The sequence below is a fragment of the Salmo salar genome, chromosome ssa22 (assembly GCF_905237065.1).
Source record: "Salmo salar chromosome ssa22, Ssal_v3.1, whole genome shotgun sequence".
Taxonomy (NCBI): domain Eukaryota; kingdom Metazoa; phylum Chordata; class Actinopteri; order Salmoniformes; family Salmonidae; genus Salmo; species Salmo salar.
Window position 1 is genome coordinate 60,968,314 of NC_059463.1, and position 23,316 is coordinate 60,991,629.

At 44.1% G+C, this 23,316-nt stretch overlaps 1 protein-coding gene across 19 annotated transcripts in view; it reads right to left on the reverse strand.

Moving 5' to 3' along the window:
* Positions 1 to 23,316, reverse strand: part of slmapa (sarcolemma associated protein a) — a 169,386-nt gene that overhangs the window by 27,218 nt on the left and 118,852 nt on the right. For 12 of the 19 annotated variants that reach the window (XM_045705708.1, XM_045705711.1, XM_045705709.1 and 9 more), the window contains 6 exons: positions 22,491 to 22,565; positions 18,351 to 18,434; positions 17,751 to 17,810; positions 10,059 to 10,259; positions 3,000 to 3,305; positions 1,991 to 2,108 (listed from right to left, as the gene is read on the reverse strand). In XM_045705708.1, the coding sequence (XP_045561664.1) occupies positions 1,991 to 2,108; positions 3,000 to 3,305; positions 10,059 to 10,259; positions 17,751 to 17,810; positions 18,351 to 18,434; positions 22,491 to 22,565 (844 nt within the window). Of the gene's footprint in view, positions 1 to 1,988; positions 2,109 to 2,319; positions 3,306 to 10,058; positions 10,260 to 17,750; positions 17,811 to 18,350; positions 18,435 to 22,490; positions 22,566 to 23,316 lie in introns of those variants that run through there. The other 7 variants (XM_045705712.1, XM_045705705.1, XM_045705710.1 and 4 more) reach the window with 2 other exon arrangements.

Below are 23,316 nucleotides of genomic sequence, written 5' to 3' on the forward strand. Positions count from 1 at the left end.
CCCCCTCCATCCCTCTTATTCCCTCCTCTCTCCCCCTCCATCCCTCTTATTCCCTCCTCTCTCCCCCTCCCTCCCTCTTATTCCCTCCTCTCTCCCCCTCCATCCCTCTTATTCCCTCCTCTCTCCCCCTCCCTCCCTCTTATTCCCTCCTCTCTCCCCCTCCATCTCTCTTATTCCCTCCTCTCTCCCCCTCCATCCCTCTTATTCCCTCCTCTCTCCCCCTCCATCCCTCTTATTCCCTCCTCTCCCCCTCCATCCCTCTTATTCCCTCCTCTCTCCCCCTCCATCCCTCTTATTCCCTCCTCTCTCCCCCTCCATCTCTCTTATTCCCTCCTCTCTCCCCCTCCATCCCTCTTATCCCCTCCCCCTCCATCCCTCTTATCCCCTCCCCCTCCATCCCTCCTCTCTCCCCCTCCATCCCTCTTATTCCCTCCTCTCTCCCCTCCATCCCTCTTATTCCCCCTCCATCCCTCTTATTCCCTCCTCTCTCCCCCTCCCTCCTCTCTCCCCCTCCATCCCTCTTATTCCCTCCTCTCTCCCCCCTCCATCCCTCTTATTCCCTCCTCTCTCCCCCCTCCCTCCTCTCTCCCCCTCCATCCCTCTTATTCCCTCCTCTCTCTCCTCCATCTCTCTTATTCTTACCTAATAGAGGGATGGAACCTGACAGGTTACCCACCCACCCAGAGAGCAGAGACTTGGGGACTGACAGAGAGCTGCTGCAGCTCAGCGTGAGGAGGTCTGAAACGGTAACCCTGCTGCAGCTCAGCGTGAGGAGGTCTGAAACGGTAACCCTGCTGCAGCTCAGCGTGAGGAGGTCTGAAACGGTAACCCTGCTGCAGCTCAGCGTGAGGAGGTCTGAAACGGTAACCCTGCTGCAGCTCAGCGTGAGGAGGTCTGAAACGGTAACCCTGCTGCAGCTCAGCGTGAGGAGGTCTGAAACGGTAACCCTGCTGCAGCTCAGCGTGAGGAGGTCTGAAACGGTAACCCTGCTGCAGCTCAGCGTGAGGAGGTCTGAAACGGTAACCCTGCTGCAGCTCAGCGTGAGGAGGTCTGAAACGGTAACCCTGCTGCAGCTCAGCGTGAGGAGGTCTGAAACGGTAACCCTGCTGCAGCTCAGCGTGAGGAGGTCTGAAACGGTAACCCTGCTGCAGCTCAGCGTGAGGAGGTCTGAAACGGTAACCCTGCTGCAGCTCAGCGTGAGGAGGTCTGAAACGGTAACCCTGCTGCAGCTCAGCGTGAGGAGGTCTGAAACGGTAACCCTGCTGCAGCTCAGCGTGAGGAGGTCTGAAACGGTAACCCTGCTGCAGCTCAGCGTGAGGAGGTCTGAAACGGTAACCCTGCTGCAGCTCAGCGTGAGGAGGTCTGAAACGGTAACCCTGCCACTCAGACTCCTCCTTTGACAATACATCTAGAAGTGGAACAGTCTTACTTTAGTTGGAGACTAGCGTTTCCTAAAATGTCCCTACCATTATATACGCAAGATGGGCTTCCTCGCTTAGTTCAGTTAGAGAGGGGGATTCGCACCCCACCTGGCCTAGCTAGAGGAAGAGACCCAGTCTGCAGTAAGCCGGGTCTGCAGTAAGCCGGATCTGCAGTAAGCCGGGTCTGCAGTAAGCCGGGTCTGCAGTAAGCCGGGTCTGCAGTAAGCCTGATCTGCAGTAAGCCTGATCTGCAGTAAGCCTGATCTGCAGTAAGCCGGGTCTGCAGTAAGCCGGGTCTGCAGTAAGCCTGATCTGCAGTAAGCCGGGTCTGCAGTAAGCCGGGTCTGCAGTAAGCCGGGTCTGCAGTAAGCCGGGTCTGCAGTAAACCGGGTCTGCAGTAAACCGGGTCTGCAGTAAACAAAAAGCAACACTTGGCAGACCTTACCACTGTCACTTCTGGATCGCATTGCTCTGTGACCTCAACCCGACACCTGACATATTTGTTGGTTTAACGTGTCCCCCCCCCACCCACCCCCCCAATCTGCTGTGTCTGCAGTGTGTAGACCCACCTGTCCAGGTCAGTCTCCAGATTGTGTAGTCTGTCCACCAGGTTAGTCTTCTCAGAACGGAGACACTCACACTCCTGCTGCAGACTGGAACAGCCCTTCTGAAGACGCTCCAACTCCCCTACAGAAACAGATGGTCATTACTATAGCAGTCCTTCTGAATTCAAAACACGGGCAACTTTTACGCTGCAAGGATGTGATCACAAAGGACAACAACAACAACAAAAATGGGGATTTTGGCTGGTTTTCAATTCAATATGATGGGAGGATAACGTAAGGAATTGATCAGGAAAACCCATCTGGTTCTGCTATTGGAAAGGTTAGCATAGTACCTTGTAGCTCGAGGGCTCTCTGCTGGTGCAGGCTCTGCTATTGGAAAGGTTAGCGGTTAGCATAGTACCTTGTAGCTCGAGGGCTCTCTGCTGGTGCAGGCTCTGCTATTGGAAAGGTTAGCGGTTAGCATAGTACCTTGTAGCTCGAGGGCTCTCTGCTGGTGCAGGCTCTGCTATTGGAAAGGTTAGCGGTTAGCATAGTACCTTGTAGCTCGAGGGCTCTCTGCTGGTGCAGGCTCTGCTATTGGAAAGGTTAGCGGTTAGCATAGTACCTTGTAGCTCGAGGGCTCTCTGCTGGTGCAGGCTCTGCTATTGGAAAGGTTAGCGGTTAGCATAGTACCTTGTAGCTCGAGGGCTCTCTGCTGGTGCAGGCTCTGCTATTGGAAAGGTTAGCGGTTAGCATAGTACCTTGTAGCTCGAGGGCTCTCTGCTGGTGCAGGCTCTGCTATTGGAAAGGTTAGCGGTTAGCATAGTACCTTGTAGCTCGAGGGCTCTCTGCTGGTGCAGGCTCTGCTATTGGAAAGGTTAGCGGTTAGCATAGTACCTTGTAGCTCGAGGGCTCTCTGCTGGTGCAGGCTCTGCTATTGGAAAGGTTAGCGGTTAGCATAGTACCTTGTAGCTCGAGGGCTCTCTGCTGGTGCAGGCTCTGCTATTGGAAAGGTTAGCGGTTAGCATAGTACCTTGTAGCTCGAGGGCTCTCTGCTGGTGCAGGCTCTGCTGTTGGAAGGTGGCCTGCAGGGAGTTGATCTCCTGTTCGTATTTGGACGCAGCCTGACGCCACTTCTCCAGCTCGGCCGTGACACCTCCCAGGTCCCTCTGCAGGGCGGCGATGTCTCGCTCCCTCTCGGCCGTGGCGGCCTCCATGGCGTGGTGGAGAACGAGCACCTCCTCCTGAGCCGAGTACAGCTCCTCTTGTGTGCTGCTGATGCTGCTCTCTCTTCGCTCCTTCAGCTCCTCCATGTCTACCGCTAGCTTCCCCAACTGACCTGGAAACAGATGGTATATACTTTCATATACACTATATAATATAGAACATCTCTTCCCTCAACTGACCTGGAAACAATCGTGTAATGTAGACAATAATATATATAGGGGCTGTAAGACGCGGGTTGCCATGGACACAAGCTTGCTGGTTTGATTCCCACCCCAAAGCAGAGCTGCCCTAATAAATATATGGAATAAGAAACTCAGAGCTGCCCTAAAGGGATGGGGTTGCATTTAGGTACATCTGTTTGTTACTGTACGCACTGTGTAGTAATGTATCTGGATAGTACAGCAATGTAATGTATGGTATAGTAATGTATAGTAATGTAAGGTATAGTAATGTAATGTATAGTAATGTAAGGTATAGTAATGTAAGGTATAGTAATGTAATGTATAGTAATGTAAGGTATAGTAATGTAATGTAATGTATAGTAATGTAAGGTATAGTAATGTAAGGTATAGTAATGTAATGTAATGTATAGTAATGTATGGTATAGTAATGTAATGTATAGTAATGTAAGGTATAGTAATGTAATGTAATGTATAGTAATGTATGGTATAGTAATGTAAGGTATAGTAATGTAATGTATGGTATAGTAATGTATGGTATGGTATAGTAATGTATGGTATAGTAATGTAATGTATAGTAATGTAATGTATAGTAATGTAATGTATAGTAATGTATGGTATAGTAATGTAATGTATAGTAATGTAATGTATAGTAATGTAATGTATGGTATAGTAATGTAATGTATGGTATAGTAATGTAATGTATGGTATAGTAATGTATAGTAATGTAATGTATGGTATAGTAATGTATAGCAATGTAGTGTATAGTAATGTAATGTATAGTAATGTAATGTATGGTATAGTAATGTAATGTATGGTATAGTAAAGTATGGCGTCGTAATGTATGGTATAGTAATGTATGGTATAGTAATGTAATGTATAGTAATGTAATGTATGGTATAGTAATGTATAGTAATGTAATGTATGGTATAGTAATGTAATGTATAGTAATGTAATGTATAGTAATGTAATGTATGGTATAGTAATGTATGGTATAGTAATGTAATGTATAGTAATGTAATGTATGGTATAGTAATGTATGGTATAGTAATGTATGGTATAGTAATGTATAGCAATGTAGTGTATAGTAATGTAATGTATAGTAATGTAATGTATGGTATAGTAATGTAATGTATGGTATAGTAAAGTATGGCGTCGTAATGTATGGTATAGTAATGTATGGTATAGTAATGTAATGTATAGTAATGTAATGTATAGTAATGTAATGTATGGTATAGTAATGTATAGTAATGTAATGTATGGTATAGTAATGTATGGTATAGTAATGTAATGTATAGTAATGTAATGTATGGTATAGTAATGTAATGTATAGTAATGTAATGTATAGTAATGTAATGTATGGTATAGTAATGTATGGTATAGTAATGTAATGGATAGTAATGTAATGTATGCTATAGTAATGGTAATGTGTGGTATAGTAATGTATGCTATAAGGTATGCTATAGTAATGTATGGCATAGTAATGTATGGCATAGTAAAGTATGGTATTGTAATGTGTGGTATAGTAATGCAATGTATGGTATAGTAATGTACGGCATAGTAATGTAAAGTATGGTATTGTAATGTATAGTAATGTGTGGTATAGTATTGTAATGTGGTATAGTAATGTAAAGTATGGTATAGTATTGCAATGCATAATGTAATGTAATGTATGGCATGGTATAGTAATATAAGATATAGTAATGCAATGTATGGTATAGTAATGTAATGTATGATACAGCATAATAATGTATGTTATAGTAACGTAATGTATGATAATGTATTGTAATGTGTAGTATATGGTATGTTATAGTAATGTAATGTATAGCATATTGTATTGTAATGTGTAGTATATGGTATGTTATAGTAATGTAATGCATGGCATATTGTATTGTAATGTGTAGTATATGGTATGTTATAGTAATGTAATGCATGGCATATTGTATTGTAATGTGTAGTATATGGTATGTTATAGTAATGTAATGCATAGCATATTGTATTGTAATGTGTAGTATATGGTATGTTATAGTAATGTAATGCATGGCATATTGTATTGTAATGTGTAGTATATGGTATGTTATAGTAATGTAATGCATAGCATATTGTATTGTAATGTGTAGTATATGGTATGTTATAGTAATGTAATGCATGGCATATTGTATTGTAATGTGTAGTATATGGTATGTTATAGTAATGTAATGCATGGCATATTGTATTGTAATGTGTAGTATATGGTATGTTATAGTAATGTAATGCATGGCATATTGTATTGTAATGTGTAGTATATGGTATGTTATAGTAATGTAATGCATAGCATATTGTATTGTAATGTGTAGTATATGGTATGTTATAGTAATGTAATGCATGGCATATTGTATTGTAATGTGTAGTATATGGTATGTTATAGTAATGTAATGCATAGCATATTGTATTGTAATGTGTAGTATATGGTATGTTATAGTAATGTAATGCATGGCATATTGTATTGTAATGTGTAGTATATGGTATGTTATAGTAATGTAATGCATGGCATATTGTATTGTAATGTGTAGTATATGGTATGTTATAGTAATGTAATGCATAGCATATTGTATTGTAATGTGTAGTATATGGTATGTTATAGTAATGTAATGCATGGCATATTGTATTGTAATGTGTAGTATATGGTATGTTATAGTAATGTAATGCATAGCATATTGTATTGTAATGTGTAGTATATGGTATGTTATAGTAATGTAATGCATAGCATATTGTATTGTAATTTTGATGTATATGGTATGTTATAGTAATGTAATGCATGGCATATTGTATTGTAATGTGTAGTATATGGTATGTTATAGTAATGTAATGCATGGCATATTGTATTGTAATGTGTAGTATATGGTATGTAATGTATGGCATATTGTGACGGCCCTGAATGTTTCTGAACCGTCTCAGTGCTTCTCCTTCCAATAGGGCGCTTCCCCTTTAATTCCCAATTAAATAGTGCTTCTCCTTCCAATAGGGCGCTTCCCCTTTAATTCCCAATTAAATAGTGCTTCTCCTTCCAATAGGGCGCTTCCCCTTTAATTCCCAATTTAAATAGCCAGCATCAGCTGCGCAAAAGTGGGGTTGTGATGGAGACGTGAATGAGGAAGTGGTCAACTCTCTAGTTCTGAAGCGTCTCTCTTCCGTTTGTTGTGTTGCATTTAAAAGTGTGCTTTGTGTAGCCTAATAGCAAGTTTACCCAGGACCGGATCCACTCTTTGCGTCCGTGGACGACACATCTCCGTTGTTCCCCGCTGGTTATCTGTCGGCGGATTGGCTTGTCTGACTGACTGACTACAACCTTTTTGTATACGGTATTTCATTTGTTTTGGTGTGATGTATACCGTGATGATTTATGTGGTCAGTTGTTGAGGACGTATTAAGATGCGATACGCTTTATAGTTGTGTGGTAAGATATTTGTTATTTTGATTGTATGATTGACACTGGGGTTTACGCTACACTGGTATGAACGGACAAACATTGCGTGACAAAGGTCACTTGAGTTCCCTGAACTTGTTTACCGGGCTGGACTCTTTTTAGGCCCGAGGTACAGGACCATTTCTGGAGGAACCAGAGCTGTTTAAAGCTCATTATTGTTATATTGTTGTGTGTGTGATATCATTTATGTTGTTAATACAATCCACGCAAAAGAATACAGTTGTTTTCTAAGTTCTTTTCAATGTTTTAAGGGTTTATGAAAAGTGAATTTCCATCCTGTCTTTTACATGAGTCCTTTGTATTGGTGTAGACTTGACGGACCAGATGGGACTAATTTCCTCCCAAACCAAAAGGAGAAACCAATATTTTCTCTGGTAGGCACAACATACCTGGCACCCCTATAAAACGATAACCTCAAGTCAAAACCGTTACAATATGGGATTGTGGGTTGAGTCACTGACGTGGTCTTCCTGTCTGGGTTGGCGCCCCCCCCTTGGGTTGTGCCGTGGCGGAGATCTTTGTGGGCTATACTCGGCCTTGTCTCAGGATGGTAAGTTGGTGGTTGGAGATATCCCTCTAGTGGTGTGGGGCTGTGCTTTGGCAAAGTGGGTGGGGTTATATCCTGCCTGTTTGGCCCTGTCCGGGGGTATCATCGGATGGGGCCACAGTGTCTCCTGATCCCTCCTGTCTCAGCCTCCAGTATTTATGCTGCAGTAGTTTGTGTCGGGGGGCTAGGGTCAGTCTGTTATATCTGGAGTATTTCTCCTGTCTTATCCGGTGTCCTGTGTGAATTTAAGTATGCTCTCTCTAATTCTCTCTTTCTCTTTCTTTCTTTCTCTATCTCGGAGGACCTGAGCCCTAGGACCATGCCTCAGGACTACCTGGCATGATGACTCCTTGCTGTCCCCAGTCCACCTGGCCGTGCTGCTGCTCCAGTTTCAACTGTTCTGCCTGCGGTTATGGAACCCTGACCTGTTCACCGGACGTGCTACCTGTCCCAGACCTGCTGTTTTCAACTCTCTAGAGACAGCAGGAGCGGTAGAGATACTCTCAAAGATCGGCTATGAAAAAGCCAACTGACACTTACTCTTAAGGTACTGACTTGTTGCACCCTCGACAACCACTGATTATTATTATCTGTAATGTATGGTATATGGAATGGTAATGTAATGCATAGCATATAGTAATGTAATGCATAGCATATGGTAATGTAATGTATGGTAATGTAATGCATAGCATATAGTAATGTAATGTATAGTAATGTAATGTATAGCATATGGTAATGTAATGTATAGTAATGTAATGTATGGTAATGTAATGTATAGTAATGTAATGTATAGCATATAGTAATGTAATGTATGGTAATGTAATGCATAGCATATAGTAATGTAATGTATGGTAATGTATATGGTATTGTAATGTATGGTATGCGAAATGGTAATATAATGTATTGTATATGGTAATGTAATGCTAATGTCTGTTATATGGTATAAGAGCATCTGCTAAATGACTTAAATGTAAATGTAATACTCTACTGATCTGTACTATACTCTACTGATCTGTACTATACTCCCTCTGTAGGTAGTGGATCTGTACTATACTCCCTCTGTAGGTAGTGGATCTGTACTATACTCCCTCTGTAGGTAGTGATCTGTACTATACTCTACTGATCTGTACTATACTCTACTGATCTGTACTATACTCCCTCTGTAGGTAGTGGATCTGTACTATACTCCCTCTGTAGGTAGTGGATCTGTACTATACTCCCTCTGTAGGTAGTGATCTGTACTATACTCCCTCAGTAGGTAGTGATCTGTACTATACTCTACTGATCTGTACTATACTCCCTCTGTAGGTAGTGATCTGTACTATACTCTACTGATCTGTACTATACTCCCTCTGTAGGTAGTGATCTGTACTATACTCTACTGATCTGTACTATACTCCCTCTGTAGGTAGTGATCTGTACTATACTCTACTGATCTGTACTATACTCCCTCTGTAGGTAGTGATCTCTACTATACTCTACTGATCTGTACTATACTCCCTCTGTAGGTAGTGATCTGTACTATACTCTACTGATCTGTACTATACTCCCTCTGTAGGTAGTGATCTGTACTATACTCCCTCTGTAGGTAGTGATCTGTACTATACTCCCTCTGTAGGTAGTGATCTGTACTATACTCCCTCTGTAGGTAGTGATCTGTACTATACTCTACTGATCTGTACTATACTCACTCTGTAGGTAGTGATCTGTACTATACTCTACTGATCTGTACTATACTCTACTGATCTGTACTATACTCCCTCTGTAGGTAGTGGATCTGTACTATACTCTACTGATCTGTACTATACTCTACTGATCTGTACTATACTCCCTCTGTAGGTAGTGATCTGTACTATACTCCCTCTGTAGGTAGTGATCTGTACTATACTCTACTGATCTGTACTATACTCACTCTGTAGGTAGTGATCTGTACTATACTCTACTGATCTGTACTATACTCTACTGATCTGTACTATACTCCCTCTGTAGGTAGTGATCTCTACTATACTCTACTGATCTGTACTATACTCCCTCTGTAGGTAGTGATCTGTACTATACTCTACTGATCTGTACTATACTCCCTCTGTAGGTAGTGATCTGTACTATACTCCCTCTGTAGGTAGTGATCTGTACTATACTCCCTCTGTAGGTAGTGATCTGTACTATACTCCCTCTGTAGGTAGTGATCTGTACTATACTCTACTGATCTGTACTATACTCACTCTGTAGGTAGTGATCTGTACTATACTCTACTGATCTGTACTATACTCTACTGATCTGTACTATACTCCCTCTGTAGGTAGTGGATCTGTACTATACTCTACTGATCTGTACTATACTCTACTGATCTGTACTATACTCCCTCTGTAGGTAGTGATCTGTACTATACTCCCTCTGTAGGTAGTGATCTGTACTATACTCTACTGATCTGTACTATACTCCCTCTGTAGGTAGTGATCTGTACTATACTCTACTGATCTGTACTATACTCACTCTGTAGGTAGTGATCTGTACTATACTCTACTGATCTGTACTATACTCTACTGATCTGTACTATACTCCCTCTGTAGGTAGTGATCTGTACTATACTCCCTCTGTAGGTAGTGATCTGTACTATACTCCCTCTGTAGGTAGTGATCTGTACTATACTCTACTGATCTGTACTATACTCACTCTGTAGGTAGTGGATCTGCTTGGCTGACTCCTCAGTCTGCTGCCTGTTGCTCCTCCTCTCCTCTTCCAGTAAGGCCTGGAGCTCCAGACACTTCTGCTTGCCTGTGTTGGCCAACTCCTGGGCCTCCAGCAGAGCTCTGTGGAGGTGGTTAATCACCTGCTCTTTGTCCCCGGGCTCCAGGTTGGCCCGACTGAGCTCGTCTGGAGAGAGGAGTGGACAGAGGGGACAGTTAGACAGGGACACACAGGGGACAACACAGAGTAAGACACCAACCCGGGCTCCAGGTTGGCCCGACTGAGCTCGTCTGGAGAGAGGAGTGGACACATGGGACAGTTAGACAGGGACACAGAGGGGACAGTTAGACAGGGACACACAGGGGACAGTTAGACAGGGACACACAGGGGACAACACAGAGTAAGACACCAACCCGGGCTCCAGGTTGGCCCGACTGAGCTCGTCTGGAGAGAGGACTGACAAGATAGTTAGATATAGGGACAGACTGTGGACACACAGAGTTTGTATAGTGTGTAACTCAGTCAATCTTAAGGTGAATGTATTTAGTTTCAAGACGCTGAATGGTTCCATTAAAAATCAGCCTTGCGGGTGGCTGGGAGGGGGGGGGCTGCGGGCGGCTGGGGGGGCTGGGAGGGGGGGGCTGCGGGTGGCGTCCGTGCTATGCCGCTGCTTATAACTATAAGAAATCTAAGACGTTTCAAATAAATAAAATCCAGCTCAGGGATCCAGCTATACATTTGGTTTGCTAACATGCTAACATGCTAGCTAAGTGGCTAAATGTCAAGATCAAACTTCTTGGTTACAGCAGAGACATTCAATCCCTTTCCTGGATCAAGATAACTGTTGAAATAGCGCCCCCTGTGGGCACATTCGGTAATAATAATATCTGCAGGAACTGTTGTGTAGCAAAAATCACCCAAAATAACCAATTTAAGCTAAACGCTTCAGTAAGAGGAGGTCAATGTCTGTAATGTTTTGGGTTTATCATCCCAGCAACCCTAAAGATGAAATTACACAAGTCCCCTGGAGTAAAGACGTCACTCTAACCCTTCATCCACATCTCCCACTTACCACAGCAGGAGAATAACACACTGAGTCATGGAGTCATGGAGTAGAGAGTGATGCAGTCATGGAGTTAGGGAGTAATGGAGTAGGGAGTCAGGGAGTAATGGAGTAGGGAGTCATGGAGTAGGGAGTCATGGAGTAGGGAGTCATGGAGTAGGGAGTCATGGAGTAGGGAGTCATGGAGTAGGGAGTCATGGAGTAGGGAGTCATGGAGTAGGGAGTCATGGAGTCATGGAGTCAGGGAGTCATGGAGTCAGGGAGTAATGGAGTAGGGAGTCATGGAGTCATGGAGTCATGGAGTCAGGGAGTAATGGAGTAGGGAGTAATGGAATAATGTGTGAAGGTCCTTTGGGATGATGTGGTCTGGGGAGGGGGGGAGGGGGGTGGGCAACCATCTCACTCCTCCACTCACATCACACACCAGATGTTTAAACACTGATGTCACGATGCTGTTTATATCCGCTGATGTTTCCATTAAAACCAGAGGGGTGAAGGCGCTGACGTCATCGCCTGTCAACTCCCGGTGGCGCGCGAAACCCGGGGGAACTATTTCAATTTGAAGGGCGACCATATTGCTGAACGGCACCACGGAAAAATCTCAAAAAAGGATCACGTTTTCCTCCTGGCTGAGAGTTTAATGGAGCTGCCATCTTGTGTCATGACATGTACTAGTCAGAATGCATCACTAATAAAATTTTGTAGCAAACTTTAAAATAATTCACCGTAGGGGATACAACTTGATCATAATAAAGACATTTTAGAGGCCAAAAGTGTCAAGTTTGGCCGTTCTGGAGATTGTAATGGACATTTTCTAGGGCAGACCAGGGCTTTTGGCACCACGAGGTTGCTATACAGCAGCCAAATCAGCAAAGCTTGTGACTTCACCCTCCAGACTGGTGTGTGTCGAATGGTGACCAAGGAGAGGATTTACTTTACAGTGACTAACACACATGGCCTTTACATATCTATGATGAAATGAGACAAATCTACCCCTCCCTATCTCCCTTCCTTCCTTCCTCTGTCCCTCTCGCTTCCTCTCTCCAACCCTTCCTTCCTCCCTCCCTCTTTCTCTCCAAACCTCTCTCTAACCCTCCCTCTCTCAACCCTTCCTCCCTCCCTCCCTCTCCAACCCTCTCTCCAACCCTCCCTCTAGGATTGATTAAGTTGAAATATTCTTCCATGTGTCATGTGTCCCATAAATAAATACAGGATTAAGTGGATGACGTCAAACAGTACCAACCAACCAACTTTTATCACTGTCTCAACAGTTCCCTCTAGTGGGGGTTCAGTCACACCATGACCTTAACACACTACTCCCCCCGTTTCTATCTGATAGGAGTGGGACCCGGTGTGGTCTAGGAGTGGGACCCGGTGTGGTTTAGGAGTGGGACCCGGTGTGGTTTAGGAGTGGGACCCGGTGTGGTCTAGGAGTGGGACCCGGTGTGGTCTAGGAGTGGGACCCGGTGTGGTCTAGGAGTGGAACCCGGTGTGGTCTAGGAGTGGGACCCGGTGTGGTTTAGGAGTGGAACCCGGTGTGGTCAAATCAAAATCAAATTTTATTAGTCACACACATATTTAGCAGATGTTATTGCGGGTGTAGTAAATTGCTTGTGTTCCTAGCTCCAACAGTGCAGTAGTATCTAACAAGTCACAACAATACACACAAATCTAAAAGTAAAAGAATGGAATTAAGAAATATATAAATATTAGATTGAGCAATGTCGGAGTGTCATTGACTAAAATACAGTAGAATAGAATACAGTATATACATATGAGATGAGTAAAGCAGTATGTAAACATTAAAGTGACCAGTGATTCCATGTCTATGTATATGGGGCAGCAGCCTCTAAGGTGCAGGGTTGAGTAACTGGGTGGTAGCTGCCTAGTCATGGCTATTAAACAGTCTGATGGCCTTGAGATAGAAGCTGTTTTTCAGTCTCTCGGTCCCAGCTTTGATGCACCTGTACTGACCTCGCCTTCTGGATGGTAGCGGGGTGAACAGGCAGTGGCTCGGGTGGTTGCTGTCCTTGATGATCTTTTTGGCCTTCCTGTGACATCGGGTGCTGTAGGTGTCCTGGAGGGCAGGTACTTTGCCCCCGGTGATGCGTTGTGCAGGCCGCACCACCCTCTGGAGAGCCTTGGGGTTGAGGGCGGTGCAGTTGCCGTACCAGGCGGTGATACAGCACGACAGGATGCTCTCAATTGTGCATCTGTACAAGTTTGTCAGGGTTTTTGGTAACAAACCAAATTTCTTCAGCCTCCTAAGGTTCTTCACCACAATGTCTGTGTGTGTGTGTGGACCATTTCAGATGGTCAGTGATGTGTACGCAGAGGAGCTTGAAGCTTTCCACCTTCTCCACTGCGGTCCCGTCGATGTGGATATGGGGGGTGTTCTCTCTCTCCTGTTTCCTGTTCATGATCAGCTCCTTTGTTTTGTTGACGTTGAGTGAGAGGTTATTTTCCTGACACCACACTCTGAGGGCCCTCACTTCCTCCCTGTAGGCCGTCTCGTCGTTGTTGGTAATCAGGCCTGCTACTGTTGTGTCGTCTGCACAGTCATGGGTGAACAGGGAGTACAGGAGGGGGCTCAGCATGCACCCTTGTGGGGCCCCAGTGTTGAGTATGAGTGGAGGTTCAGACCCAGGGCCCGAGCTTAATGATGAGCTTGGAAGGTACTATGGTGTTGAATGCTGAGCTATAGTCAATTAATAGCATTCTTAAATAGGTATTCCTCTTGTCCATATGGGACAGGGCAGTGTGCGTCGTCTGTGGATCTCTTGGGGCACTATGCAAATTGGAGTGGGTCTGGGGTGGCAGGTAAGGTGGAGGTGATATGATCCTCGACTAGTCTCTCAAAGCACTTCATGATGACAGGAGTGAGTGCTACGGGGCGATAGTCATTTAGTTCAGTTACCTTTGCTTTCTTGGGTACAGGAACAATGGTGGCCATCTTGAATGAAGTCGGGACAACAGACTGGAGTAGGGAGCGATTGACTATGTCCGTAAACACACCAGGACGCGGCTCGGGATGCCGTCTGGGCCGGCAGCCTTGCGAGGGTTAACACGCTTAAATGTCTTACGTCGGCCACGGAGCAGGAATGCCAACAGTCCTTGGTAGCGGGTCGTGTCGGTGGCACTGCGTTATCATCAAAGCGGGCGAAGAAGGTGTTTAGCTTGTCCGGAGGCAAGACGTCGGTGTTCGCGATGCGACTGATTTTCCCTTCGTAATCCGTGATTGTCTATAGACCCTACCACATACGTCTAGTGTCTGAGCCGTTGAATTGCGACTCCACTTTGTCTCAGTACTGACGTTCTGCCTGTTGGGATTTCCTTACGGATGGAATAACTACACTGTTTATATTTCGGCCATATTCCCAGTCACGTTGTCATGGTTAAACGCGGTGCTTTGAGCTTTCAGTGTTGCGCGAATGCCGCCACCTATCCACGGTTTCTGGTCTGTCAGTCTGTCTCTCATAATTGAAAGCAGTTGAGATATACAATGAATCTGAAAGCAGTAGAGTTGGCAGACTAACTGAACACTAAAACAGTCCTCGAATGGAAACAGAGGCCAAGGTTAAACCCTGCCATTAAAAGACAGACTTATCAACATGGTGTTGATAACACGATTCTGATGAAGTCATCAGTTAACCTTGGTGGTGGTAGTAGACAGACTAAAACAACGATTTCAGATAAAAGCAGGTGTTCAGTGTGATGATGAATGTAATGACCGACCTGACAGACCGTCGGGGATATTACAGAGAAAATTACAGAGGAATCACAGTAAACACAGTCACAGAGTCACACACACACACACACACAGTGTCACAGAGTCACACATACACACAGTGTCACAGAGTCACACACACACACACACACACACACACACACACTGCTATCGGCAAAAGTATTCAGACTCCTTGACTTTTTCCACAATTTTGTTACGTTACAGCCTTATTCTAAAACGTATATTTTTTGCCCCTCAATCTACACACAATACCCCACAATGACAAAGCAAAAACATATTTACATTAGTATTCAGACCTTTTGCTATGAGACTCGAAACTGAGCTCAGGTGTATCATGTTTCCATTGATCATGCTTGAGATGTTTCTACAACTTGATTGGAGTCCACCTGTGGTAAATTCAATTGATTGGACATGATTTGGAAAGAGACACACTTGTCTATATAAGGTTCCATAGTTGACAGTGCATGTCAGAGCAAAAACCAAGCCATGAGGTCAAAGGAATTGTCTATACAGTTTTGAGACAGGATTGTGTCGAGGCACAGATCTGGGGAAGGGTACCAACACATTTATGCAGCATTGAAAGTCCCCAAAAACACAGTGATCTCCATAATTCTTAACTTCAAGTTTGGAACCACCAAGACTCTTCCTAGAGCTGGCCGCCCGGCCAAACTGAGCAATAGGGGGAGAAGGGCCTTGGTCTGGGAGGTGACCAAGAAGCCAATGGTCACTCTGACAGAGCTCCAGAGTTCCTCTGTGGAGATGGGAGAACCTTCCAGAAGGACAACCATCTCTGCAGCACTCCACCAATCAGGCCTTTATGGTAGAGTGGCCAGACCGAAGCTACTACACATAGTAAAAGGCACATGACTGTAGGCTTGGAGTTTGACAAAGGGTACCTAAAGACTATCACACCATGAGAAAAAAAGATTCTCTGGTCTGATGAAACCAAGAATGAACTCTTTGGCCTGAATGCCAAACTTCACGTCTGAAGGAAACCTGGCACCATCCCTACGGTGAAGCATGGTGGTGGCAGCATCACGTTTTGGGGATGTTTTTCAGCGGCAGGGACTGGGAGACTAGTCAGGATCGAGGGAAAGATGAACAGAGAAAAGTAGAGAGGTCCTTGATGAAAACCTGCTCCAGAGCGCTCAGGACCTCAGACTGGGGCAGACTAGTTTTGTCACACCTGGACTACTGTTCAGTCGTGTGGTCAGGTGCCACATAAGAGGGACTTGGGACAATTAATGACATGCATGTCAATCTCTCATGGCTCCAAGTGGAAGACAGATTGACTTCATCACTACTTGTTTTGACAAGCTGAATGCACCGAGCCGTCTGTCTAAACTACTGGCACACAGCTCAGACACCCATGCATACCCCACAAGACATGCCCACCAGAGGTCTGTCTAAACTACTGGCACACAGCTCAGACACCCATACATACCCCACAAGACATGCCCACCAGAGGTCTGTTTAAACTACTGGCACACAGCTCAGACACCCATACATACCCCACAAGACATGCCCACCAGAGGTCTGTTTAAACTACTGGCACACAGCTCAGACACCCATACATACCCCAACAAGACATGCCCACCAGAGGTCTGTTTAAACTACTGGCACACAGCTCAGACAGCCATACATACCCCAACAAGACATGCCCACCAGAGGTCTGTTTAAACTACTGGCACACAGCTCAGACAGCCATCCATACCCCACAAGACATGCCACCAGAGGTCTGTTTAAACTACTGGCACACAGCTCAGACACCCATACATACTCCACAAGACATGCCACCAGAGGTCTGTTTAAACTACTGGCACACAGCTCAGACACCCATACATACCCCAACAAGACATGCCACCAGAGGTCTCTTCACAGTCCAAGTCCAGAACAGACTATGGGAGGAGCACAGTACTACATAGAGCCATGACTACATGGAACTCTATTCCACATCAAGTAACTGATGCAGCAGTAGAATCAGATTTAAAAAGCAGGTAAAAATACACCTTATGGAAGAGCGGGGACTGTGAAGAGACACAAACTCAGGGACAGACACACACACACACACTCACTCACTCACTCTACACACTACATTGTAATATTGTTGTATGGAGCTATTGGTACTGTAGATATGTAGTGTAATAATGTTATATGATGTAGTGTTTATATTTAGTTTTATATGTAATGCAAGTGCCTTAATGTGTTTGGACACCAGGAAGAGTAGCTGCTGCCTTGGCAACAGCTAATAGGTGACATCTATGCTGTGCGAAGTTCTTCTGACTAATTGGTTGCTAATTGGTTTACATTCCAACGACAACGTCTCCCAGGGACCAAAACAGTCTAGCGCTGCTCTCCTGCAGTGTTTTAACTGGGACAGCTGCAGGATTACAGAGATGTGTTGTTGTGTTGTTGTTGTGTGTGCAGGGAAACGCATGCAACACCTGTTGATACAGAAGGTACATCGTCTATTCTAGCACAAGGTGACACCTGTTGATACGAGAGGTCGACCGATTATGATCTTTCAACGCCGATACCGATTACTGGAGAACCCCCCCCCCCAAAAAAATTATACCGATTAAATCAGCCGATTTTACTTTTAATATATATATATATATAAATAAATAAATAAAAGTGTTCATTGTTCATTCAGTATCGTTGTAATTGGCATTATATATATACACACATATACATACATGTTGAAGTGAAACCACTGTTGAACCACTGGTGAAGTGAACCACTGTTGATTCATCCCGTTGCCTCCACACAACAAGATTTGATGTCAACCACACTAACACACAATAAGCTGGTCTTTACCAATATTGAGAATAAAATATATATATTATTATATATAAATATGTATTACCTTTGAGCAGGGCGACCCTGTTCTGTGGCTCGTTCAGCTCATGATCATCCATGTTTCCGTCTACACAGAGAGAGCGACAGAGAGAGACAGACAGAGAGACAGACAGACAGACACAGAGAGAGAGACAGACAGAGAGAGAGAGAGAGAGAGAGAGAGAGACAGACAGAGAGAGAGAGAGAGAGAGAGAGACAGAGAGAGAGAGAGAGAGAGAGACAGACAGAGAGAGAGAGAGAGAGAGAGAGAGAGAGAGAGAGAGAGAGAGAGAGAGAGAGAGAGAGAGAGACAGACAGAGAGAGAGAGAGAGAGAGAGATACAGACAAGAGAGAGAGAGAGAGAGAGAGAGAGAGAGAGAGATACAGACAGAGAGAGAGAGAGAGAGAGAGAGAGAGAGAGAGAGACAGACAGAGAGAGAGAGAGAGAGAGAGAGACAGAGAGAGAGAGAGAGAGAGAGAACATGCCAGTCAACTTCAAAATAGTTAGACATTTAAAAAGTTAAACATTTAAATATTTAGACATTTAAAAATTCACAATGAAATATAGACTTGTTGATATAATAAAAAGTCTTAAACAGCATCTTGTTGTTCAAGGTGTTTTTTTTACCTGACGTGTCGTCACTGCTGCGATCTTTGCTGGGGCTTAGTGTATCTGACATGTCCGACTCCTTAGCATCCAGAAGGTTTTCTACTGGACAGAGAGACAGAGCAGTTAGAACAGGGGAAGGCAACACGACACTGAACTACCAAATTAATAATAAAACCACATGAGATAAAATGTAACAGAATGTCAAGTATGTTTAACTAAATAAGCATGCCTCCCCCCCTCGTTGCTTCAGTTGGCTTGCTCCCCTTGTTTCCATCCACCCACGGTCACAGATCTGCCTGCCAGGGGGTATGAGGTGTGTGTGTGGTTGCACCACATAACTGAAATAGCTGTTCTACAGAGCTAGTTGGAGCTAAAGGCTAGCTGTTACTGTTCTACAGAGCTAGTTGGAGCTAAAGGCCAGAACTAGCTGTTACTGTTCTACAGAGCTAGTTGGAGCTAAAGGCTAGCTGTTACTATTCTACAGAGCTAGTTTGAGCTAAAGGCTAGCTGTTACTGTTCTACAGAGCTAGTTTGAGCTAAAGGCTAGCTGTTACTGTTCTACAGAGCTAGTTGGAGCTAAAGGCCAGAACTAGCTGTTACTGTTCTACAGAGCAAGTTGGAGCTAAAGGCTAGCTGTTACTGTTCTACAGAGCTAGTTTGAGCTAAAGGCTAGCTGTTACTGTTCTACAGAGCTAGTTGGCGCTAAAGGCCAGAACTAGCTGTTACTGTTCTACAGAGCTAGTTGGAGCTAAAGGCTAGCTGTTACTGTTCTACAGAGCTAGTTGGAGCTAAAGGCCAGAACTAGCTGTTACTGTCCTACAGAGCTAGTTGGAGCTGTCTGACTGTTCAGGGCTGGTCAGAGCTCCCCTCCAACAACAACAAGGGGTTTGTCTGACTGTTCAGGGCTGGTCAGAGCTCCTGTCCAACAACAAGGGGTTTGTCTGACTGTTCAGGGCTGGTCAGAGCTCCCGTCCAACAACAACAAGGGGTTTGTCTGACTGTTCAGGGCTGGTCAGAGCTCCTGTCCAACAACAAGGGGTTTGTCTGACTGTTCAGGGCTGGTCAGAGCTCCCCTCCAACAACAAGGGGTTTGTCTGACTGTTCAGGGCTGGTCAGAGCTCCCCTCCAACAACAAGGGGTTTGTCTGACTGTTCAGGGCTGGTCAGAGCTCCCCTCCAACAACAACATGGGGTTTGTCTGACTGTGGTGGTGTTTAATAGATGCTATTGTGACACCTGGTGGACACAATTGGATTTAAAAATGAGCCTGAGAGAACACAGTGCGTTGTGAATTCTGTAATGAATGTATTGTAATGTTTTTTTTTTAATTGTATAACTGCCTTAATTTAGCCGGACCCCAGGAAGATTAGCTGCTGCCTTGTATTATCTTTTACCAGATCTAATGTCTTATATTCTCCTATATTACTTTCACATTTCCACAAACTTCAAAGTGTTTCCTTTCAAATGGTATCAAGAATATGCCCATCCTTGCTTCAGGTCCTGAGCTACAGACAGTTAGATTAGGGTCTGTCATTTTAGGAGGACATTTTTAAAAAAAGCGTTCGATCCTTAAGAGGTTTTGCCTGTTGCTAACATTTCTTTTGGATTGAATTAGCCCGTTGCTATTTATCATTTTGTACTTTGGGATTTGATCTTTTTGCCATTCATATCACTTGGAACCTGTTTAACATTTGATACATTTGATTGATTTATGGATACACATGTTCCCGAATGCCCGCGACGTGAACCGAGCAAGTCCGGATCCAGAATTCTATATGACATGATTGTCACGGTCTTGGATATGTGTAATTTTAACTGACTTCTCCGAACACGACTGCTGCCGTAGAAAGAGAGAGAAATGGTATAATTTATGCTGTTGTTCTTGCTTTTCACGAGCGTGGAGCGTGGCGCGTGTAGCTTGTTATCGTTAAGTCATCAAAGCGGCAATAAGCTACAGTCAAAGAGCCTACGAAATCATATTTGATAAATAAGCTAGCTATGGCAGCCATTAGTCTACTACGGCGCGAGTTGGATTGGTTGTAGTCGCTCGTCTCTCCCTCGTCCCCGTGTCACTCGCTCACAGCATGGCCCCTCCAACGCCTTCCTGAAGCGGCACCTCTCTGCCTCCTCTCACGTTTTATCAGCTCAGGTTAATAAAGTAGCTCAAAAACATTTATCTTCTGCTGCTTCCCTCACTTGAAATCGGGCCTGGTCCATTTCGGTTTTGGACCCATGAAGCAGACCCCTATGATTGGGGTCTGCGGACACCCTCTCTAGTTACAGCTGAAACTCAGTGTTAATCTCCATGAGTATATTTGCCATTTGGACTTTTGATTTTTCTTCTTGATATTTTGATTGGACATTTTTACTGCACGAGGGAGCTGGTAAGACAAGCATTTCGCTGCCCCTGTAATAACACCTGCTAAACTGTGTATGCAATGAATAAACTTTGATATGAAATTGGAAACAGGCACTGCCAATCAGTGGTTTCTTTTTTGAGCAGCATCTTGCCTGACCTTCGTGGCAGTAATCTGGTGTGTGTGTGTGTGTGTGTGTGTACTGTAATCTGGTGTGTGTGTGTACTGTAATCTGGTGTGTGTGTGTACTGTAATCTGGTGTGTGTGTTACTGTAATCTGTGTAATCTGGTGTGTGTGTTACTGTAATCTGTGTAATCTGGTGTGTGTGTTACTGTAATCTGGTGTGTGTTACTGTAATCTGTGTAATCTGATGTGTGTTACTGTAATCTGGGTAATCTGGTGTGTGTGTACTGTAATCTGTGTAATCTGGTGTGTGTTACTGTAATCTGTAATCTTGGGGGAGATGCCATACCATTTGTAGCATCTCTGATGTTCCCTACCCCCCCTTTTCCCTCTCTGAAACAAAACTATTGGCATGATGAGGTCTGTCAGTTACTGTTCCCTGCTGCTAGAATCCTTGTCAGTGGCCTGGTGTCATGTAGGATTAGAGGCGGATATAAATAGATATTATTAAATCAGCGTTGTGTGATTCAGCCGCAGTTTAATCTCCTGTCTGCATTCAGACTGCTGAGAGAGATGGTGCCAGACAGCTGACCCTGAACAGACGACGAGTGCCAGGAGAACGTTTAACAGCCGACTCGTGGCTTGGATACAACTAATAATGCCCTGGATATAGTTTTACCTAGAATAAATAGACACCGTGGCTGGGAAAAGCTTCAAGAGCTGATACCCGTGGATCATGTAGATTCAGGATAGACAGGAGGAGAACCAGAGAGGACAGGCCAGATTCAGGATAGACAGGAGGAGAACCACAGAGGACAGGCCAGATTCAGGATAGACAGAAGGAGAACCAGAGAGGACAGGCCAGATTCAGGATAGACAGGAGGAGAGCCAGAGAGGACAGGCCAGATTCAGGATAGACAGAAGGAGAACCAGAGAGGACAGGCCAGATTCAGGATAGACAGGAGGAGAACCAGAGAGGACAGGCCAGATTCAGGATAGACAGAAGGAGAACCAGAGAGGACAGGCCAGATTCAGGATAGACAGAAGGAGAACCAGAGAGGACAGGCCAGATTCAGGATAGACAGAAGGAGAACCAGAGAGGACAGGCCAGATTCAGGATAGACAGAAGGAGAACCAGAGAGGACAGATTTAGGACAGGCCAAAGAGATAACCCGACCTTAGAGAGCAGGCCAGCTGAAACAAAACAGAGAGCTGGCCTGACTCCTGTTGGGCTCCTCTGGAAGAGTAATACCTGGTATCACCACAGGGTGGTGCTGTACTGGAGATGACCAGGTTCTCTTACACCCAACAGAGAATGGTTGCTTGTTTAGCAACAAAACCAACGAGTGCGCAACTTCGGTGGCAAAACAGATGAGGTTGGCTAAGATTGTTAACAACATGTAAGCTTATATATATATTAGCTAGCTAGCGAATTTTAGCCATATTGGCATTGCAATGAAATCAGTCAAAACACCTCAAAACAAGACATGGTATCAAGAACGAGCTGAAACGAGCCACTTCCGATTCCCCACACGGTAGTTTCTTGTCATTCTTGCTAGCGATCCGGCCATCCAGAATCACAATAACAGGCTGACTTCTGACCCATGGAGGCGCCCACATGGTTTCCATGACCTCGTCAGCTAACCCATCGATAGAGTGTAATGACCAGTATTTTTACCTTTGAGTCTGTCAGGACTGGTAAGGCTGTCTCCTTCTGCTGTCTGGTTGTTCTGCAGGTGGGCATCTATGACCTCTGTGACAGGTACATAGTAGACATCCGCCATTAGTAAGACCGTGGTCATAACACATATCAATTACATTCAGGGAAAAATATTCAAATTACATGTAGGGAAAAATATTTAAATTACATTTAGGGCAAAATATTCAAATTACATGTAGGGAAAAATATTTAAATTACATGTAGGGAAAAATATTCAAATTACATTTAGGGAAAAATATTCAAATTACATGTAGGGAAAAATATTCAAATTACATGTAGGGAAAAATATTCAAATTACATGTAGGGAAAAATATTAAATTACATTTAGGGAAAAATATTCAAATTACATGTAGGGAAAAATATTTAAATTACATTTAGGGAAAAATATTCAAATTACATGTAGGGAAAAATATTAAATTACATTTAGGGAAAAATATTCAAATTACATGTAGGGAAAGTATTGGAAATCAGCATACGATGACACATTTTTCGTATCTGTTCTTTAATATTCAAATTTGAGAGGTGCAAAACTCATCTCCCGACACTTTATGCCAGCACATTTGTACAATCAAAATTAACCTAATTTTTCATTTTATTTTCTAATGATCAATCGCTCAGAAAACATGCCTGGGCAAGAAGAACAAGTAGGCTGACTAAAACAATCCATATGGCCTCAGCCAAGTAGACAGGAAATAACTAGATTTAAAAATGACTCGCCAAACCTAATTCCTACACTACTATTTTGCTGACAAAGCAAAACCATGGAAAGAACACACACATGCAT